Genomic DNA, 25123 nt, shown 5'->3' on the forward strand with positions numbered 1-25123 from the left:
TAAAGCACCTTAAGTTTATTAGGTCTTAGCTTCCAGACATGCTGAGCAAGCACAGCCCTCACTGTTCCAGCCAGAACAGAAGCAGTAGTCCTGGAAACAAAGTCTGAAGTCTATCAAAGTACAGCTCCTCAAAATGGAGATTGCCAACAATCAGTCTACCTCTGAGAATGCATGGTGCAGTCTAAGCTATGAAGTGATTCATATCCTATCCTGTGAGTCATTACATGACAAAAGAATAAGAACTCTATTAATATCTGGAATAAGCCCACAGCACTGCATTGTACATCTTCAAGTCTAGAAGAAAGCTGGTAACAGGGCTGAAACAAAACACAAGGTTCTCATACTGATCACAAACAACATTCTGAGATACTGGAAACAAGGAAATTTTTCAAAAAATTAATGGATTTAAATCAGTTTATTAAATTAGAAATAATGGCCTGTCTCCTTTGTCAATACAGCATCATAAATAATCCATACACAAAATGGCATCACTGATAGGGAAGGAACCAAACAAAAGTGGAGACAGAACAATTCTACTCACATTCGGAGGAGGGCTTTATAAAAGGGTCTTGTAAAAAAGGCATCCAGCAAATACTGATGTATCAGAGCAAGACCAAGAATTCGACCACTAAACCTGAACCTGGAAGAGAAAGGGTTACAGTCATGATATTGAAACTTTGTGGTTGGCACACTGCTCTGTCATCAAAACTTGCATGAATTTCCAAACAGCATTATTAAATCAGACAGCTATGTCTAAATTGTGGTATTTTTGTTTATTTACTGGGTTTCTTTAACATTCTCAGTAAGGCACAGGGAAAAAAAATAATAAAAAAGCAAGACTGCAGGGTGTGGAAAACCCCTCAGATAGCTAAGCTACAGCTGCTCAAAAATGTTAAATCCATATTTAACCCAATCAACCCCTGCCAGAGCAGCCACTTTATAAATGCATTATCTCCCAAAATGATAGCCACTGTCTATTTTTACTTCACACCTCTACAGGATTAACTTGTTTTCATGTTATAGAGGGGCCAAAGATTCTTCTACTCTTTCCCTGGCTGACAGCTCATGCTGTCTGTCTTTCCTACTTACAGGGGCTCCTTGCTCCCTCTTCTGACTGTGGTTAAGGAGTTCTATGTATATTTTCACAAACAGTGCCAGAAATATTTTATGTATTGCAGTGCTCTCCAGCCCTGTGTCAACAGGATCTAAATCTCCTTCTCTCACCTCCTTCTTCCCTTATTATCTTCATTTTGTTGGGTGTGTAAGGAGGAAGTTTGCCAGGGGTGAGATCAAATGGCAGCAACCTTGAAATAGGAGGGTCTTTGCAAATATTCCCATGAGAATCAAGATCCATTGTGAAAGCTCTTCCACGATTCTAGAACTAGATTAAAATCTAGTGTTTGTTTTCAAAGTAAATGTTTCTTGAACTTTCTGTTTATGTATCCTTAACAACATTTTTCTTGGAAAAAATTAGGGCTTTATTATACCTGCTTGTACAATGTTTGCAAGATGAGGATGTGACATGCAGAGCCTTCCCCTTTCCATGCATAAATTGCTTGTCACAGCTGCATTTTCTGAATTCCCCCTGGGGCTGTACAAAACCAGCACTCTCTGAAAGAGAGAGGGGTCATGCCTCCTTCATTCCCCAGGTCCCTGGTCCAGCACTGCAGAAGCCAGTGTGAATAAAAAACGTTGGCAGAAGCTGCACAGCACATGAGGGTTTTCTCTCACCTCTGTGCCAGGCTTTTCTGCCTTTCCAATAGAGACTTGAAGTACTGGAGTTCAACAGGCAGGCTGCTTCAACTAACTGAACTGCCAACCACTTAATTCTCTTTTCATTTGTAAAATTAATAATGAGATTCCCCTCATGCTCATTCTTTATAACTGACCTTCAAAAAACAAGAACTCAGTGCATATCTGTCCTACAGAGATGAGCACTTGTCATTCCACTATTAATGTAATCCAACTACTTACACAGCAGAATTCTCTGTTAATAGTCACAGCACAGCTTTACAGATTTATGGTGATGCCATGGCTTAAATCAACTGAGGGTGATTTAAACTGGCTTATAATTGTAAAAATAGGATTATGCAAAAATCCTCGATAACTATTTCAGAAGCATGGGTGAATGTACAGCCTGTTTCAAAGCTGTGTGATCAGCAGTCTCCCCCCTACTCCCAATTAAGATATCACCACAGATTTCCTTCCGATGGGTATGTTGGGGTTTTTCCACTGAGAAGATCTCTGTGTTCTTTAGGAAGACTCAAACAAATTACACAGTAATATGTACCTGAAACCTCCCTTCATCTCCTTAGCTGACAAAAAGTCAATTGTTACTTTTTCTTATTTTTTCCTAATACACAAGAGGTTAATACTGCTTTCATGAAATGACTACTAATGTACAAGAAATGCAGGGAGTTGTGTTGTGAGACAATCCCATGATACATGTTCCAAATTATAATTTTGCTGACCTTGTGAGAAATAAGATCATTTAAAAACCACAAGAGAAACCAAAATCAGGGAAGTCTAAAGAAATGCAATTATCTTGCTGCTGGTTCAAAAGATCAGATTCGGTATTAAATGTCTGAGCAGATCTGAGCAGTTAACCTATAAGTGGGAATAACAGAAAATGTGTCTGAAAAACAAAAGAAAATAATTCTTACCACTCATGGTGATTGTCTACGAAAGCAGACATGGGACTTATTTGTACTGTGTAGGTATCGTTGGCTGAATATTCAAACAAACCATAATATGGATTGAAGAGCTCCCTGGACACCAGGAAAAAAAACTCTCTTGATGGTCCACTGTAGTCCAACCTTTAAAGAGAAACCTGATATTACTATGAAGCAATAAACTTTTTTTTTTTTAATCTACATTCTTTACATTATATTTTGATCAAAATTTCGTAAGATTTTAACCAAAACCCTTATCCGTGCAGATTGCCTAATGCAAAAATATGTGGAACTCTCAAGGGACTTCTAAAATGGAATAGCTTGGAGGACTGGAATGAAGTTCTCCATGTGGGCTGCACTCAGAAAGAAGCTTTGGCTCCAGCTGTAGTGGCCTTTCTGCCACAGGAATATAACCAAATAATTGGGGGTGGCCAGGGTAGGGAGCAGAAAAATCATGAAAAGAGCCAAAATCAGACTTATCTGCATCTGACATATTAACAATGAAAATAAACAATGGTCATATTTTGTCTTTGCAGACTGCAACCATAGGACAATTGGAGGGATAATATTTGTGTTTTCCCTAGCAATATAATCTGAGATTACTTCAGTGATTTATGTTTCTTGGTCTAAATTTTCTTGTCTGTCTTCCAAACTTGAGTGCATTTAAATGTCTTTTGGAGAGTGCACTTCCTTTGCTGGGTTTTTTTATTTGTTGTTTTCTACTTTTTTTTCCCCTATTTCAAGATTCCAGTAGTAATGAATCTAAATAACCCCTTCTTCCTGAATGATAAACAAACTCATTGCTGACAATGCACTGAGACCGAATTGTGGCATTACTCTGCAGGTCACCAGTCAAGTGAGTTAGGTATGACATTAATGCTCTATTAGAGTTGGAAAACGGAAAACTAGGAATTTTCCAGTGGGGAGCAGAGAATATTAAAATCCTAACAAAAAGAAAGATACATCTTTTATAGATGTAAGATTTAATATTTGACTCAAGTACTAAGACAACGCACAGACAGAAGTATCACAGAGAAAGTCAGCTTTCATAAAGAACTCCTGCTACAAATGTTTTGGCTCATAAACTTTTACAGAAGACAACCACAAATGAGAGTTGTTTTTGAGGATGAAGTTGTCAGGGAAGTAAAGGCTAGGTGCCATTATCAAGCTGAGGACAAACCCTCTTTCCTCAGCTGATTAAAAAACATTTTCCCTTCAGTCACTTGGAAGCATTTCACTTCTGTTAAGCTTCAGCAGTGAAGTACTGAAACAGATCTTTACCCTGGCAAGAAGGGGTAGATTCCATCAACAAATTAGAGAAAAAAAAATCAGAACTGGTTCAATACCATGGACAACTGTTGGATCTTAGTCTTGGCGTGAACACCAGGATCAAGTATAGGGTCACCTGCAAGACTCTTGCAAACTTCTGGGATAATCAGACACACTAAGAAATCCTGAGACAGAAAGGAAACTGTGTGCTTGACTATCAGCCACTCCATACAGCTCCCTCTGTATGCAGTTACTGTGAGTCATGTTAAATAAATCAATCATGAGAGTCCTGCACTGCCAGTCAGATTTATCCTACAATTAAAGGCTTGGCACGAGGGTGAGAAAACTTCATACGAGAGGTATGCAACCACACAACAGCTGCAACTGTGGGGCATTTGGATATTCAGGAGAGGAAAATGTTGTTGGCAACATGACTCATGTCTCCTAGGAAGCACCATTAATACTTCAGATTTACCACTCTTAAATGCAAAGCAGCTTCTCCTAGTAGTTCAAAGAACTCAGGAAAAACAAGGAACCATATTTTTCCTATCTAAGTTTTTGTAATGTGTTACCAAAATGAATGAGTGTATAAAAACCATTAAATGAGCATCACAATTGATGAGTATAGAAACTGAAGATCTGAGGAAGATACACATTATGAGACTTATGACAGAAATCACATTCACATGTCTGAGTTGCCCCACTTACTATTTTATATACTAATAAATCAATAGTTACTAGAATGTTGTATTATGCATTTCCTTACCCATTACTTTATGACTTATATCTCTTTACCAAGAGGAAAAGAAATGCAAAAGCAAACTCCTACTTACACTCTTAAAAAAGGAGGAGCAAATAGGAAACAATTAACTTTCAGTATTCCTCCTCTCCTCCACCCTGACCTGTCTTTCTTCACCTGGCCAAATGACTGGTTGGCTGTGATACATATCCTTGCACCATCTCTGATGAAACAATACTGTTTGCACACATCATTTCTTCATTAAAAATACAGATGTGTAAATAAAGGACTGACGTCATTTTAATTTGACTTTGCTCCTAATTAACTGATTCTTTTCCATTAAGGCTAGAGTCTCATGTAAAGCTGGATACAATGGGGACAGGAGGTGTCACCCCCATTTCCAGGTCACTCTTCATGTTGCTGAGTGGTGAAATGCAGAAGTCTGACATCTGATGAAAGGAAATGGTGTATGGTGTATCTGGATCAATCTCTATCTCATGTATGATTTTAAAAATTTCCCTTTCATTTTTAAATCTGATTTGAGGCTGTAGGTGTGAAAGCAAAGGCTGGTAGGGGCTGTGTAAAGCAGGCCTTGCTCCTGCATCCCCACCCTCCTTTGTCAATACAGCATAATCTCATTGTGCACCAGCCTTGCCATCCCAGTTCTGAGCTTCTCCTCAGACAGCATGGTGATATTATTTATATGAACAAGTCCACACTTGGCTCTCAGCTGCAAACATTCTTTATTTTAAGACTTCACTGGATCTTTATTAACACGCAGTGCTTCAGGGTAAACTTTAAACAAACAGTAGGATTTAGAAGTTTTCAAAGACATATTAATTTTATCTAATCTTGTAGGAGATGTTTCTATTACAACTTTGCATTTTAAAGACTCACACATTGCATGGCAATAGCCCACACTACAGCATTTCAAGAGCTGTGCTGCAGTTTTCTGAATATCATGGAATAAAAGTTTGAATGTTTATAAACATATTCATGAAGCATTTCAACAACAGACAAGTGGGCTTTAAGACCTGCCAAAGGGGTCACAAATCAAGAGACAAAAGCAGCAAATAGTACATTGTTTCAGTTTCACTTGCAAAGGAAATCTAACCACATCTTGCTTTGCAAAGCACATCTCACAACCTGAACATATTAGAATTTCATTAGACACAAACTGAGCATTCTCTAAATGTGACTTTGAAATCTGGGGAATATTTGGGGTTTTTTAACAACTGGCAACAGCCCAGTTGCTTTTATTTGTATGCAGGCCCTGGCCTGAAGAGGCAGTGAGCACCTCCTGTAGCATTGAGGGCTTTCTGCTCCCAGTGCCTCAGACAGGGGCTAAATTAAGGACTGAGCCCAGAGCCTACTCTGGAAGCACACTACCTCCAACAAACAGCAGCTGTCTTTTGGTAAGCCCTGGAGACACAACAGCACTGAGAGAAAAGAAACATGAATAACACAAGAAAGCTGTTTGGTTTTTAATTTGCTTTCCCAGCAACATTCTGAAACACACACCAACTACTGGGAAAATTCACATAAGCATTCACATTACTTCTGCAAATGCAAGATATGTTACATTGCAAAATGCTTAAGAAGCCATCTTGAACAGCTGCATGTTCTAGGCTTGTGTATGTGGCATTTCCTGAGCACAGCCCTTCCTCTTTTCACTCTAGACAAAAAGTTTGGTGAGAGAGGAGCAACAAGACACTGTGTTCTCAGGCCACAAATACTTCCCTGTTTTACTCACCCTTCTTCCCCAACGAACGTGACATAAAGTTTATTTCTCTGCAGGTCTTTTCTTGAGTAGCCCATGATCTGGTTAAAGGCATCTTCTAACAAGTGATCTCTTCTGATGATTAATCTGAAGGGCAAAATTATTTTGAAGTAGAAATTTGTGAACATGAACCCCATTTGGAAACATCTATTTACACAGCAGGATAGTAACCAGGGTGATTTCAGAGATACCTGTTTCTGGTAGATAATTTTATTCAGATCAGGAAGCTCCTGTTTTCCAAAGCTCTCCCTTATGTTTCAATAAAATGTCCCTTGTACAAGGAAGAGTAGTTTTGTTTTGTCTACCTTGGTTCTTCCTTAAAGTCTTAAGCAGAAAGGTCCTAAAGCTGGAATTTCATTAAGTCTGAAATCCTTCTGTAAAGCTGGGCCCCTAAGTGAGTTTAACTGTGAGCAAGAATCTCATCTTTTCCATAAAAATCAATCTCTTAACACAGAAAAAGATAAAACCACAGAAAATCACAGTATGGTAAACCCAGAAACACATGTCCCTACATTATCCTTGTGTGACGGTACAAGAAGTGCAGAAGGAATGGCAATTATTTGTACAAAACCCCACTGAAACATCACATATGAAAACGCAATGTACCTTCTGAAAGAAAAATTGTGAAAATGAGGAAGTGTCAAAGATCTAAAATAAGAGGTGAAAGAATTCTCCTTACTCAAACATTTTATCCTCTGCCAAAAAAAATGTGTTTAATTAGTTTCCTGAAACTTCACTTGCTCTATATTCAAATAGTGCCTTCTGTGCGTGCCCATCAGATGGCAGCTGCTGCTGCCTGCAGGAAGGCAGGAACCCACTCCAGCTCCTGCAAAGCCCCTCTGGCCATGCAGAGCTCAGTGACTGCACTGACCATCCTGCTGAGGACATGCAAGGGGAGAGCCAGGAACTGAGCAGGCACCTGGGCAGGACCCAGGCAGCAGAGGAGCTGTGCTGGGCCCTGCTTTGGACAGGTCAGTACTGCTGCCTGGGAAAGCAACCCAGAGAAAACTTCCATTCACCTGTCAAACTGCAGCTTAAAAATCTACAGTGTGATGGCAAATAGGGAAGAAAGGACAGGGAAAAAAGGGTGTGAGAAATGGAACAGATTATTGCAGGGAGCCAAAGCTCCACACCAGTTATTTGCCCAAGCACTCAGGACAAAGCTTTCATAGATAAGGCTTTAACTGTTTATGATTTCATTATATTTTAGGCAGATACTGCTCAACCTTTGCCTCTTAAGACTTGTCTAAACAGTAGCATTTTAATCCCATTTCAGTTTTGCAAACTTGTAACAAGCTCACATCAATGAAGTCTGAGCTTTGCAAGATTTCTGCAAAAATAAGAGAAGTGACTGGCTGAAAGAAATTTAAAAAAATAGAAAACCCCTTTTTTATAATAGAGGAAATGATCAAATCATGTTCTAGTGCCTCATGGCTATGAGTTTGACCACTGGCACAAGACCTGGTATTTACAAAATTTTGAAAGTATCTTGTGAGGACAATTCTTATATATAACAGCACATAATCACATGATTAGCTAATAAATGAAGGAGGGAAGACCTCACTCCAAGTATTCTACTATTCAGAGTTCTAAAATAAAAATATTAGCAGTTTTTTAAGGCAATCCTGAGACTTTAATAACATTTAATGTATGAATCCTCTTTATTAAAGAGGGCTGTGGTATCAGGACAGGCAATGATGTACAAGAGATACACTAAAAACTAATTATTTTTTAGTGGAAAAAGATATGAGAAAATATAACTGTTTATATCATAACGGAAGAATTCAGATGCCTCCTGCTCTGCAGGCCTCTTCCCAAAGCTCTTTTTGGCACCATATTGGTAATACTGTCTGTACAAAAACATAGTTGGAGGAAGCACAGAGGTGCTCAGAACTTGCTGTATCCTCTGTTATGAATCACATGCTGGCATTAAGTCTTTTATTACAGGTTTTATATTCCCAGAAATGCCTGGGTAACCGTAACATCTGCATTCCTTCTAATGGGAAGAAGCTTGCAGATACGCGAGGCAAGGCAAGCTGCCTGAAAAGAAATCCAGTTTCATGAGATGCTTCAACCTACTTCAATTTCCCTGGGCCTTGTCCATATCCTTTAGTCTCCAACTTCCTGTAGAAGTTCCTCAGCTTGGCTTCAAAGTCTCTTTTGTAGGGAGCTGGAGCTCGGGCATTGGCACGCTGAGTACCTGCAGGGAGAAACAGGCACAGAATGAGCTGTGTGACATGAACTGATGGATGTCCCATCTGCTACTGGAAAGACTCCTAACAGCAAAAGGTATGCATGGTATGTGTTTGGTTCAGTCACCTTTATAAACAGTAAAAGCTGCATATCCTCAAATCTGCTCTGCATCCAAGACTTTTTGGTTGCTCACTTCCAATAGTATCACCTTTCAAAAGTAAATCTTAAAAGAGCAAATCCAGGTCAATGCAGAAGATGGATTTTAAAAACAACACGAGCAACTTGAAAGACTTTTTGTTTTTCAAGTACACTTTATATCTAACCTTTATAATAGTTCATATGATAAATGTTCTGCTCTGGTTTTAATATTATCAGAAAAACAACAACTCAGAAATGAAGCAAAAATAGGCTGGACTCTGCATTGCCCATGTTGACTACATAAAGAGGAAGAAGGAAAATATTTGGAAATTCCTTAGTGGAAGGTTTTTCCCTGGGGAAGTAACAAGGAAAAAATATAGGAAGAATGGAAAGACTATCAAATTTAAGCTTGTGGAACTTCTAATCTGAGGCTGCAGAAATATACATGATGGCCATGTAAGTGAATTTAATTTTGACAAACTGTTTTTGAGGGTCAATTTCTTAAAGGCAAGGAGAGGTGAGATCTGTACACCAAAAAAAAAAGGCATACCCTATAACTGCATTCACAGTATATACAAATTAGGTGTTTAGTCTCATCTATTCTGAAAATGGCCATCATTAAGACTTCCACTGCTTCCCTGGATAAATGACTTCCACCGATTCAATTGCGAGGCAGGGTGCCAAGGAGGCAGTTAAACTCCTTCCCTGCGTGGCTGTGTAGACATCCCACACAAAAAATTCAGAGGATGTTTAAAATTTTTCATGCCCTAAAGTACATATAAGTTGCCAACTACTTCTCAGGAACTAGTGGTCACCTGTAATGCACTGAAAGCACAAATGAAGAGTTTAGCAGCACTTTTCTGCAGAGTTCCATCTTTTAGCTCAGCTCCTCGTGCACGTTTGCTTTTGGCTCCCTGCATGATGCTAAGCCAATACAGAAACACTGATTGCTTCCGTGGGGGAAGGCATGGGAACGTAAGGTTTCAGGTACTGCAAGAGGAGGTGCATCCGTTCAGCCTGTGGGCAGAGACAGGGGAAGGAGGGCAGCCACAAAGACCATGGGTCTGACGAGAAGGCGACAGCACATCCTGCGGAAGTGGCGGCTGGAAGGAGCTGCAGAGTCTATCTCTGCAGAGATCAGAGAGAGCCTGTGAGCTCACCAGCAACGCCGAATGCCATTTAACAGGTCTTTAAAAGACCTGTCTGACCAGAAAGACACTTGGCACTTGTTCCAGGCTTGAAGTGAAGTGTGGGAGGATAGTAAATATCATGGAATCTGCAGGGATCCAAAAGGAACATGAAGGATCCCTCTGGAAAAACAGATCATGGTCATTGATTCATCTGTAGTGGTTTTCCTCTTTTACTGAGAGCACCAAGAGCTTCTAAAGGTACACTCAGCTGAAATCTCCTGAAAACTTACAGAAATAGTAAGCAAGCCTTTTAACTATTGGCCTTTTCCCTCTCTTGTTTGTTTTGCTTTGGGTCAAATGATGTACAAAAATGCAGTCACCAGGAAAAAGCAATAAAAATATACTTTAATGTTAACCCCTCAAGGAAGCTGGGTTTTTTTGAAGGGTACCATAAAATATGAATCTGATAACACATTACTTCATGGTTCAGTGATCAGCATCATAATATTCTGTCAGCACATGACAAGTCCTCACTGCAAATCAGATGCATATGCCAAGAAATTCCTGGGCAATTATAGTGATTACTTCCGCCTTGGGAACAAAGATGTTAATGGAAGAGCTAAAAACCACCAGTGATGTGATAATCATACTTGATTTTCAAAGAGGTTATATTCTAAAGCAGATATAAAGAGTAGCTTCATGACTATTCATCTTTTCCAAAACAGAAAGTACAAGTGATTGTGACTGATCTGAACAATGGATCCTTAACGCCCCAACTCGTGCAGTGCAGCACAGCCAGCTTAGCTGATGAGAAAAAACAGAGCCTCCATAGAAACATGGGCTATTTACAATTTCTCATCAAAAAAGTCATTTGTACACCAACACAAACGTGCAGGCTTGCAGACTGACAGGGAGATTCAATGGTCTCTCTATATTTTTCTATGAGCTAGAAGAGAGATTACAATTTTAGGGATAATGAGACTTAAACCCATCACTGTTCATTCTCAACTATCTGCTGCTACTGTGAGTAAATGAGAATATCACATGTTAAAGACTGAGTGTATTTTGAAATTACTTTGTTGGAATGAAGCTATGCCCAGAATGCTTTGGTGCACGTACCAGTGATTAAGAAATCTTAACTCTGGAAGCCAAAACTGGTTTTATTTATAAAAGACTGCCAGGTTTGCAGTTGGAAGTAAGATGCATACATGCAGATCATTCCCTTCTTTTCAATAAAGGGAAACAGTTCTATCTAAACCACATACATACTGAAAGTATTAATAAATGTGAACACTGTATTTCACTGCTTCGCGGAATGCCATAAGATCATTAAAGTCTTCAGACAGTTTCTTCAGAGAGATCTTACAGAGGTCCTTTGTCCAACAGCAGGAAAAGCTACCACATGTTTATGAATGCATTTAATCTGATTCCATGAAAAGGCAAAGCTTTTTGTCATTATGGACTGGGAAACGCCCATGAAAATCACAGTTCTTTTTCTGATAAAAACTTCTGGCTGTCTGGAACTACCTAGAGTTGCTTACACCCTAAATGTTCTCTGTTTATCTATATTTTCGTTATCAAATTTGTAGAAATCCCCTTAAGCCACTTCTGATATGTTTATCTATTATCTTGAGGAAACTAAGCATAGCACCATCTATCAACACGGCTTTCAAATGGAACTTGTCATACTTGCAATAATTTAGTTCTGATCTGCAGCTCAGTTAGAATCTGAAATATCAGTTTCTTTCCATTCTGACACGAATATCCAGACAGCTGCAGTATGCTATGTTCTGAACTCATGTTAAAGCATAACAAGCTGGCTTTTATACATAAAATTGTCCCTCATTGCCCCACAGCCCCATTATATTGCTATTTTAATGTACAGCTATTAGATCCATGCTTTTAATTCTCCAGGCACCAGGATGCTGGCACAAGCAGTCACTTAGTTGTTTCACATCAGTGAGAAACAAGTCTGCGTGTTTTTTTACAAGTCAGAACAAAATCACCTGAAGTTGCAATACACCCAGCAAAGCATCTTCTGAGCCCAAGGCAGAGGTTCAAGTCTGACAGTCAAATGCAACTGTACTTGTTGACTTTGCTCAAAAGTAGTTCTAGATCTTTGTTTTATCAAGGATGAGAAGTGGTTTCATGGAGCCCCTGCAGAAGCTTTGCCTGAGCACCTTACCTGGAGAGTTCTGAGGTGAAGACACCGGTGAGCCTCGGGGGGACTGGCAATAACTAGGATGAAGTAAGGCATGTGGCGGCACATATGACATGATTTCCTCCTCAAACAAGCTGGCAAAAAGGAAAGAACATGTTTATTTGAATAAATGGCATGTTTCACTTTCTAGGGATAAATCTCTAGTTATTAACGTGCTTTCTTTGGTAGTCACTTACCTATTTCCACTGTGCACACTTAGAGTGCAACAAAATATTTATTGCCATTTCCTCAAACAGATTTTGAAAGTACTGGAAAGCAGTAACTGCTATTGGGTATTTGTTCTCAAGGTTAAAATATAGTTAATCATCTATGGTTGTGTTCAAGGGTGCCAGGATGAGGGAAGAGATGAGAATCTTGACTCCATGTTTTAGAAGGCTGATTTATTATATTATGATATATGTTATATTAAAATTATATACTAAAACTATACTAAAAGAATAGAGAGAAAAGGATCCATCAGAAGGCTAGAAAGGACAGGAGAGGAATGATAACAAAAGCTTGTGACTCTCAGAGGCTGAAGCAGCTGCATCTTTGATTGGTTATTAAGTAGAAACAACTCACATGAACCAATTAAAGCTGCACCTGTTGGTAAACAATGTCCAAATCACATTCCACAGCCATCAGATAGTTAATTGTTTATATTTCTTTTCTGACGCTTCTCAGCTAGAATAGGAGAAAAATCCTAGCAAAGGATTTTTCATAAAATATCATGGCTACAATCCTTGACCCCACTCTTTTTTTTTTAATGTTCTCATTACAAAAGGGTCAATAACCTCATCCAGAAACATTCTAAGCCTCCAGGATTAAGAATCACATCTGATGAACTTAAGTGTATTGACTGGTAAGCTTGTTAGCATAACATTTTATGTTTAATAACACTCCTGCTGAACCAGGTATCACATCTAGCATGTTCAAGCTCAGATACTTCAGGTTTCATCTATTATTGATACACAGGTTTTTAAGTGAAAAAACTCAAACTTATTTTCCAGCCTAATAACTGCATCTCTGTGTGTGTATATATGCATATATATATTAAAATTTCAGTCTTTTCCCAAATTTGACAGAAGCAAATCCAAAAAGGGACAGAATATCTAATGTCAGAATGGATCTGGTATCAAAGGTATTTTGAATGTGAAACATGATAGAAATAAACTGCTCTGATAGTATGTAAAAATTACTTTCAAAAATTGATCTATGGAAAGAACTGCAAGCCAGTCTTTTACTATCCAATGCAATGAAAACAATGTTCAAATAAAAGATGTTTTTTACTAAGTCTCTTCACCAAACAAATATCTAGACTTTTTCTACATGGATTTTTTTTTAAATGGGTCCTTTCTGCCGATTCTTCTTACAGGTATGGCCATGGGATGTTTTCCTCCAAGTTACACATAACTGTTTTAAACTAAGTTCTTAAAGAAACAATATTTACATTTCAGAAAGGCCCAAACATCGATTTAAAATGAGATTTTTTTTTTAATAGCTGTAATAATTTGGAGATTTGGAGACCAGAAAGGATTATGCAACCTGGCGTTAAAATACAACTACTAATGTCAATTCTGTTTCAGTAGATTCAATTTTAAAGGTACCCATTAATTTCTTGATGCACTTTTACAGTGGATAAGAGCACAGTATCAAGATAAAAGGGTTTAATTTTAGCAAAAAATCTGGCTGATTTTTTGAGTTAATAGCTTAAATGAAAACTAGTAAAGAATGAGCTTCCCATTTCCTGAAGTCTGTAATATTGTCTTTACTGAAGGGGACAATGCTTGACAGCACAGTGAAGAGGCAAGAGAGACATTAAGTAATAAAAACACCTCTCAAGTATGTGCCTTTACAAACAGACACCTCCCAAAGCACAGAACTAAACAGATGCAGTCTAAAGGTAGCACAAGGCTCATTGTTGAATAAAGGTCTGACCTGTACCACCTTTCTAAGCATTAGGGCTGGATACAGGACAATTAAAGGTGGTCTGGGCAAACCCATAAAAATCACAAGCACAGTGCTCTTGCACTTGCCTTTCATATTCCATTATGCTATGAAAAGTGTGACTTTCAACTACCATCTAGAACTGAACATGAAGAGAATAAAACCTGAGCCCTGAGCTGTAGCTCTCCCAGCTGCAAGTAGTCCAGGGAGTGCAGGGGAAAGGACTGGGTGACACCACCAGCCCACACTGCTCCCTGAAAGCTCCTGAGCAGCTGCCCCAGCATGTTCCACAAGTGCATGGGCAGCAGCAGTGCCTACCTGAGTAACATGACAAGGTCTGCATCACTGGATAAACGCACCAGCCCAGGTGTTCCCTCTGTCCGGATGAACTGGATCTTCTCCCTGTGCAAGCAAAAAAAGGCTTTCAACCTACCTTTGGCACATAAGGCATCAATGTGTACCACAGCAACAAGTACAGAGTATATCAAAAATCTCTGGATTATGATTTTCCCTACTTTTTTTCCCTGCCACACCAAGTCCATGTGAGCAATAAAATACTACAACCAAAAAGCTAATTTGTTCTGAGGAAGGATGCTCGCGCTGCCCTCATCTCTTCAATGCTCATGCTCTTGGCAGATAGTCACCCAAAAAAAAAAAACCCAAAAAACAATCCCTCAAATTCACACTCAAGTCCATGTCTCTGAATTCAAAAGAGGAGGCTGAAACCTGTAAGAGGACATTCCTACTGCAAAAGTGAACTCTTTAAAGAGTTCACTGTCTCTTCTGAATCTCTGGACAAATGCAAGCCATACATTACAATGCATACTTGTGATTTTAAAGCCAGTGTTTTCATACCACACTGCATTTAAGATATCTTCCAGTAAAAAACTGTTTTATTTCTCCCCTCTATTCCATCTAAGCACACACATCCTTTCTCCTAGACCCAATTTAGTCACTGTTGTGCAATCTATGCATCCTAAGTTCTGAGCATGGTAACACACATAATTTTAGGATCTGTACTGAATATAATTTCTCAGATTCTTATTATTTTTCTCTGCAGAGCCTTTCCCTGCATTCTGAAATATAAGTACATCCTTCATATTTTTTCTTCATCGGTATGATAGTACAGTAGAGATAAATTCTAATTTGGCCTTACACTTCTAGAGGAAAAAGAAACAAGTATCAAACCCATGTAGTAAAACCTAAATCTAGTCCCAAATTAAAAGGAGAAAACCTCCAAACAAAGAGAAAGGACCTCTGGGTGAGAACAGCAGCATTAGCTCAGCTCACAGATCTGTCTACCCCGTGTCCTATTACCAACAGTGGCAAGAAGGTCAAAAACACCCCATGCAGTTGGCAGCCCAGGGACATCCAGACACTTGCAGAGCCCACTTCACTCTACATCAGTGCCCAAATGGCAAGGCTGGAGGAAACAAATGATGGATATAAAATATATCTTAGTGTTTGGTTGGCAGCAACACCAGAAACCAGAAGGACATTTTCTGGGTTAACTAATATATGCAGCCTTCCAAATGAATGCAACCCATCACTGGGGTTACCTGTGACAGTTGTGATTTCAGTGTTTGGTTTTTTTTAATACATATGCCTTTTACTTCCCATTAAGATATAAATTATATTTAATGTATAACAGGTGCCTTTGCCTGAAGCCCTTTACATTATCTAGCAGCCTCTCAGATTTACCAGCAGTGGCTTGGAAGAAGATTTAATCATGACAACATGCCTAACAAAGATATGATAAGTATAATGTTCTTACTCCACCATGAGACCTGTGAACAGCAATTTTCTACATGTAGTATACTTTCACTTTATATTTTAATAGACTCTCAACTTCCTATCTCTTCTTTCTCTAAGGTAATATGAAATTATTTTAGACAGAAAATGTCAGAGATCTTTTCAAATTATCTTCGTCCTCTTCCACTGGCCAAATACTGATTTTCCTCCTCACCTATGTAATAACTACAATAATATTAATAATAATAAGAATAATATTTAATATCATCATAGTTTCATTTCAACTGCACCAAGGTCCTCAAAGGAAGAGATTTCTGGCAGTTGTACTAATGGCTATTAAAAAAAATTACACAAAACATTTATACTGAAGGATTTTAGTTAGGTCTTAATTTATCAAGTGTTACAGCAATGTCCATGGAGTTGCTTAGTCTCACAATGTGTCAAATAGACATGGATTCCAATAATTTGCTAAATCAGGGTCTTAAAAGACTAACCAGAAAAAATAAAACTGGGATTTTAATCAGTAACATTTTAATTTTTAATTATACAAATTAAAATGCTATTGAAGCATCAGTTTTAGAAGTATATAGGAGAAGTATAATGGAAGATAATTTACCTTAATCAAATTACTAACTTCAATACTAAAATTAGAAGGAACCATTCAGCTTAAGAGAATGGCTTTTCTGACCGATCTCATTTAATGTAAAATAAAATTATTTTCTTTAAAATCCCCAATCATTCTGCTGAAGAAAGTCAGTTAAGGGCATATATCTTCAGTCTCCTTCCAAAGTAAATGTACAGAGGACATATAATCTCAAGCAAATTAGGAGGTACAAAAAAATCCTCTGATCTTTCATTTTTAACCTGAAACCCATCTTTTCTTGAGAAAGTCAAGTTTGTGGGAAGTTTTGCATCTGTAATCCGGAAGCAAGGTTCTACTAGAAGCAGAATCGGGGAATACCAACAAGCCTTGTGAGCAATTTGAACTCTAATTTGTTAAAAAAACCCACAACACTCATGAAGAAAATTACACAGATTGCTATCACAGTGAAGGAAATCATGCACCCTGGGAAAAAGAATATGAAGCAATAACACTACAAGCAACCAGAAATTGTTTGTATACTACTTCCCAGCAGATTTCAAACCAAGCCTGGTGGGAAAAACTTGCCTACAGTGATATGGGTACAAGTGTTTTGACATGCTGAGAACTGCAGATTTCTGCTGTATTTTCTAGAGAGCTTGTATTCTGTTAGTGTGTTCTTTCAGGTTTGGCAGCTAGGATTTCTTTAGAAGGTTAACCATGTCTTTAACACAGAAGTCACATCACAAAACTTGTTATACTACACACAGGGAAACTGCAAAACAGGGCAGCTTGTTGAATTTTGGGAACTTGCAGGACACAGAGGAAAAGGGATCAGTAAGTAACACAGAACAGAAGAAAAATAGAGTACCAGTGCTGGCTGCCATGCCAGCCAGTGTGGGTAGGCCTCTGGAACACAGCACTGCACAGGAGAGGCTGCCAACAATCAAACCAATTTTTTAAATGTAGTGTCCAAGGAAGAACAGATACATTCATTTCAGTTCTGGTCACTACTATCCAAGTTGCTGGTGTTTCCATTTCCAAGTAAACATATCAGGGAATTACAACAACCACACAATAAAGATCATCCTTCCTTGGATCTCATTGTACTGTGCAGAAATCTGTAGATATCCCATTTTGTAAATTTTGCGGTGACATAAAAAATTCTAACAGATCTAAGATTACCTCCAGATCTCATGAGGTCAGGACAGCCTTTCTGTAAATGTGCTTTGCAAAGATAAGGACAAATCCAAATGCCATTCTGCCTCATGCTCCCAGCTGAATGAATGGGCACATTTGCTGTGCCATCCAGCTGTCTTGGCACATTAGGAAGACATCAGCAAATCTCTTATGCCAGTTGTTCCAAACATTTTCTTGTAGGTACCTTTATTTGATAATTAAACATTACCTATGTACTTCTCAACCCTGTTATCGTAGGCTGTTACACAGAAATACAGCAAACAGCTATTTCCCACAGCTTTATGAATATGTTTGAAGTCACCAGAAGTCTATATTCTGTTATGTTCCACTGCTAATTAATGAAAGTAGGTAATTGTAATTAGCTTTTTTTACTGAAATGGGAACAGCAAACTTCGCTAATTTTCTTACCTGAGTGAATGATTCCTGGTAAGATCTGGTTGGCGCTCTTGTAGAATTTCAAAGATATTGGGCTGCCGCAAAAATGCAACTATCTTGTCATTGTAAGCTGAAAACATTAACAAAAATATCATGCTGAAACAAGGAGATCCCAAAGCAAAGCATAACATTCCTTTTGAGTCTTCAACAATGACATACTTCACCTTCACAGTTTTAAATTTAGAAGTATAGGGTTAATACTTTTGTATGTAAGGCCACCAATTCTATTGTCTTTTAAGAAACACACTTATGATTATGAACCAAATCTCATTGTGACGTATCCTTTCCACTGCTAACAGCTATAATTCTCTTAACAACTTCTATTACATTTTAGCACTCACACTCTTAGCTAATATCAAACCAGAATATTTATTGTTAGTATAAAATTGCAGAGACCTTGGTTTTCACTGTGTCTGTCCTCAAACGTTAAGCAGCCATTGGAAACACCCATATCAAATCCTCATTAATGGCTGAGCCTGTGAGGCATGCACACCATGTCCATGGCAAGGGGGAGGATTTAAACAGGCAGAGGTTTTCAAGTAAACATGCCACAGTACAAAGAGCCAGTCAGAGTTAATCGGATTAATTTATCTTGATTTAGCACAATGTGACAGCTGTTAGATTTAACAAGCTACATTCTGTACGTGGTGGCACAGAAGTCAGTAACTCTGTGTGTATGTAACTGAGAACAGAAGTTAAGCTAATGGCTAATTCCAGGCTGATTAACACTTTCTGTAATCCTGCCAAAATAGATGCTCACAAGTTGTGGGAAAAAAAAAAATTCACTGGGAATACATGGAGTCCAATTAGGACCCAATCTGACCCAATCTGACTCCCTGGCTTCAGTTCATCCTGTGAGCACACAGAGTATGTGAGCTAGGAAAGGAAAATACATCACTTATTTGGTTCTGCACACTTCCAGCTCTGAAAGTACCAAGTGAACAGGGGGGAAATGCTGATGGACAGAAGGATCACAGAAAATGGCAACTTCCAGCCATCCCAAGTGAATGGAAACCCCAGCAGTGCACACTGCCATGACCCCTGAGTGATGGAGAATTCCTCCCAGCAGAGGCTGGATGCTGACATACCCACTGGAACCACATCCTGGTACTGAGCTCTGCTGACAGTGTTAAATGTGCTGGATGGTCTTGGCAAAACGGGGGGTCCTGAATGACGGGAGTCCTCTCCAACCTGAAAACGTGCAAGCAACCACAGTGAGTGTCTCTGTGCCAGCACAAGCACTCGGGTACAGCAAAGTGAGAATTTATACGGCTTAAAATCAAGTGCAGACATCAAGGCTTTGCTTGATCACTGTCCCCAGCAACCACTGCAGCAGGAAGCAGCTGTGCTGCTAGGACAAGTATTAGCAAAACATTATTTAGCATACTGGGCCCATTAATAGGAAGAATCAAAACTGATGCAAGATTTACTCTTATTTTTAAACAATCCCATTCTGAAAAGAGACCAAAAAATTAAAACTGGGATACCTTTTTTGATTTTGCAATTTAATTTTGTCTTTTGTAATTAATGGACAACTTTATCTATTTGAAACATTCTGGAAACCAAATTCTGCTCCTTCATTAGCATCTCTATTACCTCTGTGCATGAATGCAGTTTCCCTAAATTTGAAGTGGAAAAAAGTTTGTGGCTGAAGCCTCAAAGGAGAATAAAGAAGTGAGTTCACATTCAGGCAAGGCAAACAAGTCCAAAATTGGTAAAAACATGGCTCCTAGAATAATTCAGAAACACTGTACTGTTTTTCCTGTGTTCACCTTTTGGACTTAAAAAAATTGCATGTGAACAATTTTTAGGGTAGAACCACAATATAAAATTGTTCTTAGAGGCATTTGTTATGTCAGGGCAATTGCTGCAGTTTACTGCATCATGAGGTTTCAGACATTTCTTGGTATTCACTATTTTATCTCTATAAAACATTTCTCTATAAAACAACCTCTTTTTCATCCTGCTGGACCTCTTTGTTTACTTCTCCATTTATCTGCCTACATGTAATGGTTAGCATTTGAACTGCACTCCCAAGCTTCAAAGATCTATAAAACATCTAACTGCTAAAGGTCAAATAATTATAAAAGGTTGCTTTTGAATCCAATCTCTGAAATCACAAAGCAGCAAAAGTCCCAAGATATCTCCCAAGACCTTTTTGCTCTCTCATAATATTCTTTCAGAAAAATGAAGAATTATTTCCCGTTAGGCAATGTGCTGGAAAAGGAATGCCATTATTATTAGCTCCAGCTTCACACTGTAGTTCAGCTTTAGCTAAAAAGGCATTCCTTACACTGGTTCATGTTTGTTTTAGAGCATCTCTGTAAAAACTGGGTCAGTGGCTTCAAAACATCAAAGTTCATGGCAAGTTAAAGACAAAGAAAGTATTTTGATTTTTTTTCATTAAGTACTCATCTTTTGCAATAATGTACAGTTCCTTTATGCAATAGCTTGAAAATAGGAAAAAAATGCAAATATGTAATGTGTAATACATGAGCCCCAAAGTGCAGAGGAAAAACTGGTGTTCAGGTTCACACATATGTAAAAAGAACATCATTGCATCATTAATACTAGAATGGTAATACTGTATTGAATTGCTATGCTTGAGATTCCTATCTGGAATTATACCTGGAATTAATTCAAGTAACAATTGTAACAATATCAAGGAAACATTTCTAAAATTGCATAGAGAAACGTGGTTTAAGGAATTTTATGTATCTAGATGGAGTGGGAAATTTTGACAGGTAAGCAGTACTATGTATATGAAATATATAGGATCATTTCTTGTTGGATTAACTATACTTGTTCTGCAACATTGACAACTTCAGGAGCATGGTTGGCACAAATACCTGTTTTAAGTGCAGAGCTACTGGATGCTGCTTAAAGACAGATAATTTGGGTGCATACTGGGTAAAGTAAAAAAAAATTCTGCTCTGCTACAAATCAACCAAACAGAAATATTTGCTTTACCTTATTCAAGACCTAAATAGCTATATGAAGGTATATAGCTTCTTGCCTTATACAGAACATCACCAAAGTGATGGAAAATTATATTTAAAACCATTTGCAAAATATTCCTGACACTGGAGGGGAGCTGACTAGACCATGTTCACACAGGATGTGACAAGATACGCAGTCAGTGCTGTGGCACTCACTGCAGCTCAGTGGAAGCCCTGTTAGAGAAGTGGCAGACAAGACCCATGTTTGCTCTGAAACAGAGGCCTGGCAGACCTTCATCTGCCACAAGAGTGAGCTAAAAAAAGGATAAATCAGATCACTCATCTTGCTATTCTGAATTGTATTATGTTTAATTGCTGGCATGGAATAGCCCTCTCCTGAAAAGACAACCTACAGCCAACAGTATGGAGGTTTTTAAATAAAGTACAACTGAAGTCCAAGTCACTGCACATACACGAGGTTACAAACACAAGTTAGTGACAACAACACTATGGGGACTGCCAGTGAAAATGGTGCACGACAACATAACAACAAAATAGTGTTTTCCATGTTCTTCTGATCAGAAAATAGAGATTAAATATATATTCAATGGCATATAACAGTCTGATAAAGCTGAATGTGGTATGATTTTTTTACACTTCATGGGGAAGTTTCAGAACTAGATGTATAGTCACACATGCATCTTTTCCCCCCCACTTATTTTGCAGACACTCGGCAGACACCATGCTAGACAATGCACATGTCAGTGAAAGACTGGATACAGGAACCAGTAATCTGTAATCAGATGCTCTCCTGTGGTTAAGAGGGGTTACTGCGAATTCAAAATAAAATCCATGCTTGGTATTTTTCCTCTGAATTCATACATATCAAAAGCAACAGCGGCTAGCAGAAAAAACAGCAAATCCTTACAGATGGCTAGTGCACTGTTACGGAAGGATCACGCTCCTCCCCACATGGAAAGGGGATGGCGGGGCTCCCGAGGGGAGGCCCAGACCCCACTCACCTCCCCAGCACTGTGGCTGCGCTGCCGAGTCAAGTGCTGCCGATGGACCAGCGCACTGGTGGGCCTGCTGCTCTGCAAGGGCAGCCGCGGGTCGATGAACGTCGTGGTGCGCGAGTTGTGGTCCACAAAGAAAGCCTGCAGAGGGACACAGACAACAGGATTCATCAAAGCTTTTTTTATTCATTATGTCTGAGGTTAATGCTTACTGGGGATCCAGGTTTCATTCAATCAGGTGGGGGTGTGGAAAATCTGTTACTGTGGCTTCCATTTCCTTTCTGCAGAAGGAGGACAGGGATGAATTGTTTAATGCGTTACTTTGTTCTTGTCTATAAAATCCTTTGAAATTCTCACCTGACAAGCATCAGAAGTGGGAAGCTTTATTATGACTGTCAAGAAGAGAAGACTTGAATATTTAATAAAAGTAATCCTGGTGTATTCTCCTTTTCATTCCCTTATAAGCATCTAAAAAGGTGTCATTAAGTGGCAAACCGATTACCTTTTGTGAAGTATTTACCATATAATTATGAATACAATTGGCTGTATGTATGTCAAGTGTATGCTTGCATCCAGTGATGAACTATGATTACAGACCACAGGCATTTTTGCCATATTTCTGCTACAACTATTCTAAGTTCTCTGACCTTTTTTTCTAAAACCCAAAACAAAATGCAAAAAAAACCAAGCCCCTAAAGCACCATCCCAAAAAAAAAAAATAAAGACCTCTGAAAGCCAAAAAGAAAGGTCAACCAACAAAACAAAGACGATGGCAACAAAAAAATTTTAATCAGGCAATTAATGAGAACAACCACATATTGGCCAGTCAACCATTTGCTGAAAACAAGGTCACAGGGACATGTATCCTGGAAAATTAAAGCCTCCTAAAATTCTAGCCAATTTGAACCAAAAAGGTTTCTAAGCCCTGAAATTTAAACTTTTTGTAGCACTTGTGTTGCACTTGGAAACCAGCACTGTTCTATTTCAACACACTCTACATTTTCTGTCACAATACTGGAAACATGTGGAAGTGGCAAAAAAAAAATCTCAGTTTTGAGCAGGAGAATTACAGGAAACTGACATCTGGTTCAAGGAATCAAAAAATCTGGACCAGCAGAGTGGTAGTCAGGGACTGTGGTAGCCACTTCTGTGTTTGGCTACCAGTGAGGTACTTTGACCACAGTTCCACAAACAATTTATTCCTGTGGTGTCAGCAAAAGAAACGTTCTCATCTTTCCCCCTCCTGACCACTTGTTTCATCCCCTGTGTGCCCTTCCTGCCTTGTGCTGGCACAAGTGTTTGTGTAGCCATGCAGTGAACCCATCAGGGGAGCTGGTCCAGGCTAAAATTACTCTCTTTTTGTCCCTCTCCCTGCTGGCTCCTCTAACCTCAGTCAGCTCACCAGGGATGAGAGGAGAGGAGAGCAGAACCACTTTTCTGGCAGCAAAACCAGCTTCTAGTATTCATGGAATCATTGTTTCAGATTGGGAAAACCAGACTAGAGCAAATACAATTCTTCTGACTGCTGTGAAGGTAGGTAGACAAACCATGTGTCATGCTATACAGCAAGTAAAATCCATTATGGATTGCAGTGGGAGAAAATGTTCATGCTTCCATTTCCCAAGGAAGGAGAAGCATATGGAGAGACACCACAGTTGGAGAACCCTAAAAGTGCTCCAGAAAAGAGCACCAAGCCTCCTATAGCCCCAACAGCAATGACCCATACCTGTAGCTTGTGCCTACAAGGAAGGAATCCCATCACCTGAGCAGTAAGAACCCTGTTCTAACCATCTGACATAGTCACAGATACGCAAGTGAAACTGTTTCACAGCTAAAACAGTATAAAGTTTTTTCAATAAATGAAATTTTAATTGCTACAGCTGAGCCAGCTGATGCAGGACTTGTTTACCTTGACAAACAATGATGCCACCCTGCAGTGAAAGCATACAGATTAGAGATTACAAAACCAGTGAGAAAGAATGAAAACCATTATGAAATTTATATTTGGGGCCTGGCAGATGACTCAAAGAGACTGCTGGAACACAGTCAGTATTTCTGAAAGTTTTTCACCTGACTGGTAAGATCCACTTACTTTACTAGCAAGTTTGGGGGTTTTTTTAAGTCCTTCTACCTGTTTTACCTAGTCTGTGTACATTAATAAGATGTAAAGCACTTTCAACAAAACACAAGGTTGATTTCATTAAGTCATCACCATACTGTAAATCACTTATTAAAAATTCCTGATTGAATAAAGGAGGTAGTACCCCCTAGAGCTGTACCACTCAGTTCTGAGTTAATGCAGCACTCTGGTATTGCATGCAGTGTTCCACAGCATTCTATTTAAGTAACAACTCAGTTTAGACATGAAGATAAAGACAATCCTATCTTATTAAATATGTATGGTTGCAGGCCAGCTCATAGTAGCCTACTTTAAAACAAAGCATAAGTTAGCACTTTGAAGCTTTGGTGAAGATAACCATTGGAGCTTCAATGCTTTGGGCTAATCTGGACACTAGCACACAGCTCAAAATACAGTGTGGTTCACAATCTCCTTTCAAAAAAATTCCTCTCATAACTTCTGCCTAGCTATAATCCATAAATCTACAATGCTTGAAGAGACTGACAAAATAGGTAGTGCCAAAACTATATTTAGCCCATTAAACATGAATAGTTGCCCCGGTTATTCTTCCAGTTAAAATCTATGAAGCTTGCTAAAATACCTTTTCTTCCTATTGGAGACTTCAATAATCAATTACTATGATTTCTTTAATTGTAGAGAGAAAAGCCAAAAATGTGCTCTAATAACTTGCTATCTGTTTGCACATCTCGCAGAGACCTAATTAAAAGCACAGAGACTTGCATCTGGCTTTAAAATACAGACACATGCTTACACACAGTGCACAAATGCATTATCTGTATGCTGTCTGTGTGTGTATGCACATGGACACAGCAAGGCACAACCTCAAAGCTCAGCTCAGGGGCCTATTAAGCCTGTATAATGCTTCCTGTTACCACATTTTCCAATGGCTTTCTGCCTCCCTGTGGTCACTGACTGATGAAGGATCATCTGTAATGCCCATTAGAAACTACACTGTAGTCACACCGGACCTTTCACAGTATCATCTCCTGCCAG

The 25123-nt window shown here is 38.9% G+C and overlaps 1 protein-coding gene across 5 annotated transcripts in view; it reads right to left on the minus strand.

Moving 5' to 3' along the window:
* Positions 1–25123, minus strand: part of HECW2 (HECT, C2 and WW domain containing E3 ubiquitin protein ligase 2) — a 170691-nt gene that overhangs the window by 17475 nt on the left and 128093 nt on the right. For all 5 annotated transcript variants that reach the window (XM_064433896.1, XM_064433895.1, XM_064433894.1 and 2 more), the window contains 9 exons: positions 21997–22131; positions 19124–19226; positions 18009–18105; positions 14387–14470; positions 12107–12216; positions 8540–8660; positions 6434–6547; positions 2664–2816; positions 542–640 (listed from right to left, as the gene is read on the minus strand). In XM_064433896.1, coding sequence (XP_064289966.1) covers positions 542–640; positions 2664–2816; positions 6434–6547; positions 8540–8660; positions 12107–12216; positions 14387–14470; positions 18009–18105; positions 19124–19226; positions 21997–22131 — 1016 coding nt within the window. The remainder of the gene's footprint in view (positions 1–541; positions 641–2663; positions 2817–6433; positions 6548–8539; positions 8661–12106; positions 12217–14386; positions 14471–18008; positions 18106–19123; positions 19227–21996; positions 22132–25123) is intronic.

This window comes from Passer domesticus, chromosome 10 (assembly GCF_036417665.1).
Source record: "Passer domesticus isolate bPasDom1 chromosome 10, bPasDom1.hap1, whole genome shotgun sequence".
NCBI lineage: Eukaryota > Metazoa > Chordata > Aves > Passeriformes > Passeridae > Passer > Passer domesticus.